General features: G+C 41.9%; 1 protein-coding gene across 1 annotated transcript; it reads left to right on the top strand.

Moving 5' to 3' along the window:
* The first annotated feature begins 5,379 nt into the window (after positions 1 to 5,379).
* On the top strand, positions 5,380 to 6,492 carry LOC102812860 (zinc finger protein 84-like). Its single transcript, XM_006874091.1, has 2 exons — positions 5,380 to 5,663; positions 5,745 to 6,492. The coding sequence occupies exons 1-2, from the start codon at positions 5,380 to 5,382 to the stop codon at positions 6,490 to 6,492; spliced, it is 1,032 nt and encodes a 343-aa protein (XP_006874153.1).
* The last annotated feature ends 5,615 nt before the right edge of the window (positions 6,493 to 12,107 follow it).

The following is a 12,107-nucleotide window of genomic DNA, read 5'->3' as shown; positions in this document are numbered from 1 at the left end:
TGATGTTTATGTATTCCATTTCATTTCTGATAACTTCCAATTTTCTCAGATTCATACTTCATACTTTCCATGTTCTGGTTTTCAATGGATGTTTACAGCTGTTTCTCTTCATTTTGAGTTGTGCCCCATCAGCAAATGACGGCCCCGTGGGCTTTTCTCCCATGGGCTTTACTCCATTCGCCATCACGGTCAACTCTACTCTGAGGAGGCAGCTCTTCCCCAGTCGCATTTTAAGTGCCTTCCAACCTGCAGGGCTCATTTCCCAGCACTGTATCTGGCAGTGTTTCTCTGCTGTTCAAAAGGTTTTCAGTGACTAAATATTCGGAAGTGGTTCGTCACTCCTTCTTCCTAGTTTGTCTTCATCTGGAAGCTCATCTGAAACCTGTCCACCATGGGTGACCCTGCTGGTATTTAAAATACCGATGGCATAGCTTTCAGAATCACAGCAACTCATAAGCCACCACAGTATGACAAACTCACCGACTAGTGGTGGCAGAATTTTAGTTGCCACTTTTATATCAATGTCTCCTTTAATACCTGTATTCCACACAATGCCTCTCTCCATCACCATTTTAAAAAAGAAACAACTAAGTCCAGCAGAGTGAGGTGATGTTTTTAAATTCTCAGAGCTAGCAATGAAAAAGGTCATACTGAACTTCATTTGTTCATTCCATGCCTCATGTTTTTCTGCTTTGCCTGGAACACATTTATCTCCCAAGTACCTACATATTCTGTACCAAGGAGTCTTGTCTTGAGGGATTATTTATACGATGACCTACTGAGTAAATGTCAAAGATGAGCATGGAACTAACAGGGTTCTGGTGTCTCAACAGAGCACTTGGGCCAAATGCTGCAATGAGCGCTGTGGATTCCTTCTGCCTACTCCAATATTTTGGGTCCCTGTTCTGCTTAGAATCTATAGAAGATGTAGTTTGGGTTTTAAATTAATAAAGGGAGATTCTGGTGTCAAAGAGAATGCCTCAGCTAAAGAGAACCTGTGACTGACTCAACAGATTCCAGTTCCCAGGAACTAACTGGCTTATATGGTATAAAGAGGAATGGCCCTAGGACCAAGGAGTCATCCTTGGTGAAGAAAGTCCTGAGCTTTAACCTCCAGCCTGAGCACTAGGATCGAGTCCAGCAGATTCACAGCAGAGAATAAGCCATTTACTGAGAGCAGCAGAGAATAACCAAATCCCAGGTGAGTTTGTTTTTTTAAACAAAAATAATTTTTAAAAAACTGTGATAAGTATATTAAGGATAAGTTGAAAAGTATTACTACAAAATAATAGAAACCTTTATTAAACAAAAGTATCAAAATGGGAAGCTATTATTTCTCAACCTATACTCCATCTAGGCCTATACACTTCTGAGGGTGGTGTTTCGTCTCTCCAACCATTACTTCCTCAAAGAATTCTGTCCTCTTCTACTTACACCACATGAAAGCAGTACTATTAGCATCCGCAAGGGAAGAAAAACTAGGTTCCTTTGAGTTTTGGAAGCTTTAAGAAGTCTGAAGGCATAAGAAAAAGGTTGTGAGATACATAAATTTTCCCAAGAAAACTTCTCACTGTCCTCAAAGAGTGAGTAAGTACATTGTTGTGATGAAAATAAACTCCTAGGTACAACATTCCTGAATTTTTTCTTACAAATGCAGTGTCCTTAAAACTTCTTTAGAATCAGCTGCCATTAGGGTACTGTGTCCTTTGAGAAACTCTATTAAAATAAAGTCTTTGGAATCCCCAAACACATTCACTGTACACAATCTTCTGAGCGGACCTCCCGCCATGCGTTCAACTGGCTTAGTAGAGATCCCCTTGGTAGCCATTGTTCTGACTGGACTTGACTCGCTATTTGAATTGGTAAATCCTAGACTCATCCCTGGTTATGACTAAAGCTAATGAAGATGAATTTTTAGAACTAATGTTGCTTAAAAGACTGATGGAAAGATCAGTTCTTGGAGCTAGCTAAAATTCACACGACACTTTTGGCACTAACCATTGGCCCAAAAGCTTGCTGAGGCCGAATTAATTCACTGAAGATTGAAAATACTGAACACCTTGTGAGATTCCCAGCTTCAGTAGCATAGTGCATCAGGGGCGATTCTACCTACCGTCTTCTTCCACCAGTTTCTGGACTTCAGCCACAGTATCTTCATTCACTAAGGGGGACTATCTTTCCTCTCTTGGCTCATTTTTGAGTCTTCCTAACCTTCCTTAAAATACTTACCTGTTGAAAAACTTTTTTTATGGGGCAACATTCCTATAAACTTGTTGCAAAGTTTGGGAAAATATCCACCTGAATTTTGTGACTATTTTGAATAGGCCTGACCCAAACTGTTTTTCTTCCCATGTCACAGAAAGTGTCATTTTGAAGGCACCCTAACAAGATCAAGACAAGTGTGTAACTGAGAACTGCCTGCAGCTACCCACTGTTCTGTTGGTAGTAAACACGTGCATGTATAAACTGGAATCCTAGGAGCAACTTTTTCAGACTTACACTCACACTTTGTCTCTGTGGATTTGCCATATAACATATATAACTAAAATTATATAATGTGTCCTCTTTTGTGACTGGTCTATTTCACAGGGCATATTTTCGTAGTTCATAGACGATGGGGCATGTATCGGTAATTGATTCTTTTTTAATGTGGAATAATATTCCATTGTATTGAGATACTATATTTTATTTATCCATTCATTAGTTACATGATACCCCACTGTTCCTATATTTTGGCTACTATGGATTATACTACTACGAACATTTGTGTTTTTTATTCTCTGGATATATAGCTTGGAGTATAATTGTTGGGTCACATGACACCTGTATTTAACATTCTGAAGAACCACCAAACTGTTTACCAAAGCTGCTGCACCATTTTACACTCTTACCAGAAGTATGTGGAGGTTACAGTTGCTCACCAACGTTGCCAATCTTTGTGTGTGTGTGTGGATTTGATTTACATTGGTGCTATAGGATAAATGGTGGACTGCTATCCACCAAGCCGGTGGTTCAAACCCACTATGGGTCGGAATCAATTTGATGGCACTTAACAACAACAATGACTAATGACGGGAGAAAGATGAGAGAGGCTGTCAGTCTCAGAAGTACTAATGAGTAGTTCTACGCTGACCTCTAGAGTTGCTGAGTCAGAACGGACTCAAAGGCAATGGGTATAATGACTGATGACGTGTGCTCATGGGCCACACAGAAAATATTTACAGAAATGTGTTTTCATATACTTTGCCCATTTTCTCCTAAATTTTATTTGTTTTGTTGTTGAGAATATACACAGCAAAACACAGCAAAACTCAACAGTTGGTACGTGTACAATTTAAGTGACATAGATTAAATTGTTTGTAAGGAATCTTGGTGTGGTGCTGGAGGGTAATGCACTGGACCTCAAGGTCAGCAGTTCAAACCCACCTGCTGCTCCTCAAAAACCTTACACAGGGTCGCTATGAGTCAGAACCGACTCAACAGCGTTTGACAACAACAAGGTATGTGCTGGCAAATTTTTTCATTAAAGAACTGTGTTTTATCAGAAATGCAAAAGCTTCCTCCAAAATACTTTAGGAAAACTTCTTGTTGCATGACATTAACCGTAACAAATTTGTTAGCAAGTAACAAGGTTTGAAGGACCTATTGATTTTTAAGGCAATCAGCACTGCCTAGTTTCTTTATTATCAGTGTGAATGTCTTCAAGATTTAATACATATGCTCTTTCAGCAATCATTTTCATTTGAGGATATTTCTGTGGATTTCACATGGGAGGAGTGGCAGCTACTGAACTCTGCTCAAAAAAATTTATACAGAAATGTGATGCTGGAGAACTTCAACAGCCTTGTGTCATTGGGTAAGGAGAGCTTCCTGCTGGCTTAGACTCTGACCAATCATTGTTCTTTCCAACTCATCTGGTAAAGAGTGTAGGACCTTATGAGTGTTTAAGGCTTTAAGAATCCACAAACTCTCAGTCCTTTTGATAGACCACGACCTCTCAAGTGTAACTGTCATTATTCTTTAGAAACCTAAATCCCAGAGGAGTGGGCTCAGGTCACTGTCATAGCCCATGAACACGGTTTTATGTTGATGTGATCAAACAGCCATGGATAACAGATGGAGATATCCTCTAGTCAGAACTTTGCCTGAGTGTGATTGAAAAACCTGTCTGACATAATGCAGTGGAAATTAAATACCAATTTCCAGTAGATAGTGAAAGGTTGGTGCCTGTAAGTTTAGAGAACACTCCTTGACGTCAGTAAGCCTCTGTAAGTGACTCAGGACTGCTAACACAACCTTCTCAGACACATAGTCATCATACTGTATACCATTTATTCATATTAGAGCAATATGGCCTTCTCTGCTTTGATTGTAAATCCAGTTGTGCCCCCTTCTCTGCACTCAAAGTCAAACCATGCCTTTGAGTAATAGGGTTAGTTTCTTATGCACACAAGGATTCACTCTTTCCTTTCACTTTTCTAACGCCCTCATTTTCTTGCCTTCCATTTAAAAATGTCTCCTATTACTATTTTATACCCACATCATTTTTCCTATTCTTTCTTTGATTCCCTTTATGAGTGCCCACTCGGATGCCTGGAACCAAAGTGACGACTTTAAAGTCACCCTTCCCTGACTTCTAATGCAGCATTTGGTTGCCTGTGGTAGTACTGACTGTGCACAAATGAAACCTTATCTTTGCTTCTAACAGCTTTTCTATCTTGGCCTCTAACCATTTATTCAGTCCAGGTCATGTTCATGCTTTTTTCACCTGACTGACTACTGGTTTCCTATCCCAAGTCATATGACAGCACTTTAATTTTAATTCTCACTTCCTTATATGTGAAGACTTCCATTTAGTGCTGATAAGGTGTAGCAGTGGTTCTGTGGTAGACTCCTCCTTCCTGACCAGTGTACGTCACACATAACCGCCACCACCTGGCACCACAGCAGGACTCCATGTGTCACTGAAGGATCACATGTTGCCATGATGCTGGAAGGTTCCAGCAGATTCCAAACGACAGCTGAGTAGGCAGAAAGGCCTGTCAGTGTACCTTGGAAAACCAGACAACGAAACCCTGTGTATCACAACAGTCCAGTTAGCAACTGAGTACGGAGTGGTTTCAGTACTGGGCAGTGTTCTGTTCTGTTCTGTCATGCATGGATGGGGTTGCCATGAGTTGGGGGCCAACTTTACAGCAGCTAACAACAACAGTTAATAAACACAATTTCTGAGGGAGTCACATGCTATGTTTATTATTCTTTCTAGAATACTGGAACACTGATGATTATATATCTTGGCATCAGGAACTGCAAGACAAGCTTAAAGAATTGGAAAAAGATCACGAAAGTAATGCAACTGAAAAATTATTCCAGGCAAGCATGAACTTTGGACCTTTAAAGCAAACATCCAATTTGTATGTGTCAAATGGAAAATATTTTAAATATCCATTAAATTTATTTACTCAAAGCAGAAACTATGAAAGGAAGCAGACTGGTAAGTTCAATATATACAAGAAGTCATTTCTCTACACCGAGCATGAAAAAGCTCGTGCTGACTTAAAGTACTATGAGTGTAATGAATGTGGAAAAGTCATCAGCAAGAAATCACAGCTCATTGTACATCAGAGAACTCATACAGGAGAGAAACCCTTTAAATGCAACAAGTGTGACAGAGCCTTTCCCCAAAAGGCACACCTTGTTACACATCAGACAATTCACATAGGAGAAAAACTTTTTGGATGTAGTGAATGTGGGAAAGCCTTCTCTCGAAAGTCACATCTCGTTACTCATCAGAGAACTCATACAGGAGAGAAGCCCTATGAATGCAATGACTGTAGCAAAGTCTTCTCTCAGATATCACAGCTCATTATCCACCAGCAAAGTCATACAGGAGAGAAACCCTATGTATGTAGTGAATGTGGCAAAGCCTTCAGAGAAAAGGCAAGTCTCAATAAGTATCAGAGGATTCATTCAGGAGAGAAACCCTATGTATGTAGTGAATGTGGGAAAGCCTTCAGAGAAAAGGCAAGTCTCAATAAGTATCAGAGGATTGATTCAGGAGAGAAACCCTATGTATGCAGTGAATGTGGGAAAGCCTTCAGACAGAAGGCAAGTCTCAGTGATCATCAGAGGATTCATTCAGGAGAGAAACCCTATGTATGCAGTGAATGTGGCAAAGCCTTCAGACAGAAGGCAAGTCTCAGTGATCATCAGAGGATTCATTCAGGAGAGAATCCATACAGATGCAGTCAATGTGCCAGAGCCTTCAGTGGTAAGTCACTCCTCATTAGACATCAGAAAACTCATTCAGGAGAAAAACCCTATGGATGTAATGAATGTCAGAAAGCCTTTATTTGGAATTCACAGCTCATTATTCATCAGAGAACTCATACAGGAGAGAAACCCTATGGATGCAGTAAATGTGGAAAAGCTTTCTCCCAGAAATCACACCTCATGATTCATCAGAGAACTCACATAGAACAGAAATCTTAAGAATACAGTGAATGTGAAGAATGATTAAGAGAATAATCACACTTCCTTCTATTCCAGAAAACTCATTTATAGAAATTCTATGAATGCCTTGAATATACAAAGTTTTCAGAAGGAAGTTACACTACACATTAGAATGTCAGATGGAAGAGCGTCTACAGAAGCATAAAGGAAAGCAGTCACTCAACGACTATTCTAACCTAATGATAATCAGGTTACTCACAGTGTGGAGAAACATCACGATTGAAGTAAACATAAGAAAATAATATCCATAAGAAATTTGGTTTCTAACTGTGACATTGCATTAGTTAATATTAGATTGTCGGTTCTAAATGGTAGGCATATGGAACATTTAAAACAGGGAGCTGTAAATTCAGTAATCGTAACAGTAGAATAAACAACATTGCTTCAATGGTATATACGATTTATATTCCTGAGTAAAGCTAATTGTTGTTGTTGTTATGTGCCGTGGAGTCGGTTCTGACTCATAGTGACCCTGTACACGGTTTCCTAGGCTGTAAATCTTTACAGGAGTAGAAAGCCTCATCTTTCTCCAACGGAACAGCTGGTAGTTTTGAACTACTGACCTTGCAATTCTCAGCCCCATTCGTAACCACTATGCTAAGGATCTATGAAATTAACATAATTGTGGTAATGATACATCATGTGGTTCAGAGCTTGATATCTATCATCATTTCTACATAAAATATGTTTCATCTTATACCGTAACAAAATAAGCAAATTCTATAAAATGCCTGACTTATTTAAGGTGTAGTTTATATTACTACATACCTATTTCACATGTAAGGACCTCTGGTAGCACAGTGGTTAGGAATCGGGCTGCTAACCTCAAGGTCGGCAGTTCAAAACTACCAGCTGTTCCGTGGGAGAAAGATGAGGCTTTCTGCTCCTGTAAAGATCTGCAGCCTCAGAAACCCTATGCAGGGTCACTCTGAGTCCCAACGGCTCTACAGTACTTAATAACAACATTACATGTAAATGAATTTGAGATTACTTACTGTGTTTTCTTTTCACCAACAGTATTGTTATAGTCTATTACCTCTGAGTCACTAGTTCTTATGCAGAATTATTCTTTATATATTACATATGAAAAGGTAAGAATGTTGTTGTTAAGTGCCAAGTCTGTTCTAACCCATAGCAACCCTGTATAGGGCTTCCGAAGAGTGGCTGGTGAGCTTGAACCACTGACCTTACAATTCAAATCTGCTTTGCAGTCCAGCGCAGTAACCCACAGTGCCACACCTGGATTCCCAAGGCAAGAATACATGTTAACAAGTCAGCAAAAGAAAGATGCTCTGAATTGTATTACTCATTCTAAATGGATACAAACTTGTTGTTAAGTGTCTTCCACTTCAATCCTGACTCATAGGGACCCTGTGAGAGGTTTCTGAGGAGTGGCTGGTGGGTTTCAACTGCAGACTTTTCAGTTTGCATGCAGGGATTAGTCTATCCTACCATCCAGGGAGAACTTCATTTACAAAACAGAGGTATTGAAAATAAGATTTACAGAAAGCACATCCTCCAGTTGTCATCAGTGAGATTTCTTTCTGAGTTTAGTTGTACATAAAGATAATTTCTCCAAGAATTCTTCTGTATTTTAAGTTAATATAATGTAACATAATGTTATATTGCTCCCTGCTCATGGACAATACATTGTCTTCAGAGTCTGTAACCAACAGCAAACGTTATTTGTATATGTGGTTGTACTGAGGGTTACAATTAGATTTGAGGTTAGCAAAGTATCACTTTTGGGGGTGACTTTGACCCCAAATTTCTTATGTGGCCCAGATTGTTCTCAACTGCCCTATGAGAACATTGTAGAATTGTTTCTCAGTAAGGGTTCAGCTTGGAAAACAGAAACTCCTCTAAGTCCTTACAGTGGAGGGAATGTGATACAGGAAGTTGGCTATGTAAGTGATGAGAAGCCAAAGGCGTGGATGAAGCATCCCAGGAGGTAGCAGCAGGAATGAATTCATTACCACCATGAGATTGGAGCAATTAAGGAAGAATATGGTGTTACCAGATCCCAGGGTCACCCAGAACCAGCTACAACCATGGTGAATCTATCCAAGAAGACTTGGAGACACAATTACTACTTGAGAAACAGAAGATGGTAAGAAATATCCTGGATCTTAGTGACGGACCTCGCACTCTCCAATTCTCTACTAGTACTTTACAATAATCAAACTCAAAACCTCAACTAGAAGCAACTGATACAGGAGGATGGACTACATCCTGTGAGGCAGATTTCTCCTGCCTTAAGATCAGAGGGGAGTCCTGGTGTGGTGCTGTGGGTTAATACCTGGACTACAAAGCCGTTTGAATTGCAAGGTCGGCAATTCAAGCTCACCAGCTGCTCCTCGGAACCCTATCCAGGGTCGCTATGGGTCGGAATCGACTTGACACTTCACAACAACACAGGATGCGAGGAAGCAAGGGGAGGGGCCAGAAATGGATCTGAGAACTAAGCAGGCCCTAGATGAGCACAATTCACCCATGTTGCTATTCGGCCTTCTTCCTATCTTTCCGTAAAACATGTAATATATATAATAATGTTGTGCTTCTCCTATTGTGGGTTTGCTATTCCTCACACAAAGATATTGTCACCTAGTCCCCCGGATAAGAGCTCTATAAATCATTATTAACAGTGGAAGTCCAGAATGTGTAGATGCAGTGTGACTTTACTTGTTTTCATATCCTACACACTAAATTATAAACCTAAAGCCACACTAGTGTTCCACATCAAAATAAACCAGAGATTACTGAAATACAAACTTATGCATAGTAGGCACAGTCATCACTGTACTTTTTGAAATTATGGCGGATACTACTCCTCTATAACTTTCTCCTGCTACCTGTTCCATGTCATGCTATCATCCAACAGTTGGCTGATCAATGGTCAATACCTGGTGAGGTAATCCAGATCTTCATTCCTGAAGAATCTCAATTTCTAGTCCCATCCTTACTTGGGTACCTTAGTTGCCCATTAGACATTACCATCATCCATGGAAATACTGAAAGGCTCATAAGTGGACTTGTTGAGTTCCATAGTCTACAATGCCACAGTTGGACAGCAGTAGCGTAGTGGTTCCGAATCAGGATGCTACCTGCAAGGTTGGCAGTTCGAAACTACCAGCCGTTTCACGGGAGAAAGATGAGGCTTTCTGCTCCGGTAAAGATTTACAGCTTCGGAAACCCTGTACAGGGTCGCTATGAGTCGGAACTGACTCCACGGCACATCACCACCACCACCAATGCACCAGTCAGAGTCCTAGTGTGGCACTGTGGGTTAATGCGCCAGGCTGCAAAGCCATTTGAACTGCAAAGTCGGTGGTTCAAGCTCACCAGCTGCTCCTCGGAAACCATATACAGGGTCGCTGTGGGTTGGAACCGACTCGGTGGCACTTAACAACAACAACGTGATGGCTGGAACTGCCGCTGCCTTGGCAAGGCCAAACCAAAAGATAAGGTCTGCAGGCTGGACATTCTCCACCCCTGCCGTTAAACCATACGTAATCAAGACAATATCAAAGTCATACTTCCACCTAACATGATACAACAGTATGTGAGGAGGTATCACTCTTCTCACTGATACATGTAATGTGAGCACTGCATAAAACTTGTTAAATGTTTGAGCCAATTTTGTTGTTGTTGTTATGTGCCGTGGAGTCAGTTCCGACCCATAGCAACCCTGCACAGGGTTTCCGAGGCTGTAAATCTGTACGGGAGCAGAAAGCCTCATCTTTCTCCCGCGGAGCAGCTGGTAGTTTCAAACTGCTGACCTGGCGGTTCACAGCCTGATTCGTAACCACTACGCTAGCAGACTAATTTTTAAGTTGGTAATTTTATATGGCCTGCGAATGACGGTTATAAACTTTGGCAGAAAAGCCATGTGGGTGTCAAACTGACAAGGGGTGGAGTTTTACACCAAACAAGCTCCCATGAAAATCAAACCAATCATGTTGCCATGGAGCCGATTTTGACTCCTTAACCACCCTATAGTCACACAGGTTTCCAAAACTGTGACTCTTTCTAGAAGCTGACTGCTACATTCAGCGGGTGCACACAATCACGCCAGGCTTCCTAAACCCACAGCCACTGGGTCAATTCCAACTCCTAACAACCTTAGAGGCCGAAGGGAAACTGCTTCATGGGGTTCCCAAACTATGAATCTTAACCCGAGCGGCCTCATCTGTCCTCCGCAGACTGACTGGTGGTCTTCAACTCCCAACCTTGCAGTTAGCAGCTCACCACCCAGCCCACAGTGTCACCAAGGCCACAGGATCCGGGTTATTAATTCAAACCCTAATTAAGTGGTGTTGAGAAGGTACTTTTTATAAAGTTTATAATCAGTTTAAATGTGGAAGATTCCTAGATAAATCCTAGATAATTTGGGTGGGGGTAGGACTCCTGGTGTGGCGCTCTAGGATCAGCACTGGACTGCAAACCACAAGGTTGGCAGTTCAAACCCACCAGCTCCTCCTTGGAAACCCTACCAGGGTGGCTGTGACCTCGCTGGCACGTCACAGCAGCCTAACCCAGTCAGCTAAAGGGCTTTGAGAAGACTGGAGGCTTCCTTCCCGCAGAAGAAATTCGGCCTCAGATGTCTGCTCCACGGGTGTCAAACCCTTAAACCCAATCTTCCATAAATCCTCTGACCGGCTCCCTGCTGGAGCCCTGATTGATAAAAACACGTCCCGACACTCCTGACCTCGAGTAAGTTCTTGTTCAAGACAAACACTGCTCTTTTATCCGTGCAGAAGTATTTTTATATGTGTACCCACGGAGTACACACACGGAAATACACGCATACCTCGTTTTACTGTGAACCCCGGCTCGAGCGGAGTCTGCAGGCGCCCCCATTTCCCCAGCCATGTACTCACTTCGTGTCTGTCACACATCGTAGTCATTCTCACAATACTGCAAACTTGTTTTTATCGCACACGTCATACACTATAGTACAATGTCACCATAACTTTTTGGGAAATTAAAAAATGTAGGTGACTCACTTTACTGCCGTGGTCTGGAACCGAACCTGCAATAGCATCGAGATCTGCCTAGCTCCAGAGTTGGCTGTCCACTCGACACTGCTTCACTTCGCCGTGGAGCCCTTCATCCCTGCAGACATCTGCCTCGGTCCTTGGAAATGCTGGGGGAGCTGCGCTCTCTCGTTTCAAAACTTAAGACGGACATTGCACTTTCTGCAAATCGTTGGTTCTCACGCCGCGGAGCCCCCTTCTCTGGCGTACGAGAGCACGCCGTTACACCTGAGTCAAAGGGAACGTGCGTTTACAAAGGAAACACTGCAAAATCCTCCCCAAAGAGGGGGCCGACGTCGTAGGGGCCTCCCCTCGACAAGCAATCTCTTGGTGGTTTTCCATCTTAGCTTCCAAAGTGCAAAACCCGAAGTCATTTCAGTTTGAGTTATCTCGTTGTGGTCTTCTCCTCTATTGTCGAAAATCCACCTGTTTGAAAGGAGACCTTGCGGAGTTACTTTCACTTGTTGCGCACCCTCCAGTGATTCCGACTCTCAGCAACAGAGCAGGGTCTCCGAGGTAGTAAATCTTTAGGGATGCTGACTGCCTTATCTTTCTCCA

This window comes from Chrysochloris asiatica, unplaced genomic scaffold, assembly GCF_000296735.1.
Source record: "Chrysochloris asiatica unplaced genomic scaffold, ChrAsi1.0 scaffold00261, whole genome shotgun sequence".
NCBI classification, from domain to species: Eukaryota; Metazoa; Chordata; class Mammalia; order Afrosoricida; family Chrysochloridae; genus Chrysochloris; species Chrysochloris asiatica.
This window is presented reverse-complemented; position numbering and strand designations above follow the sequence as displayed.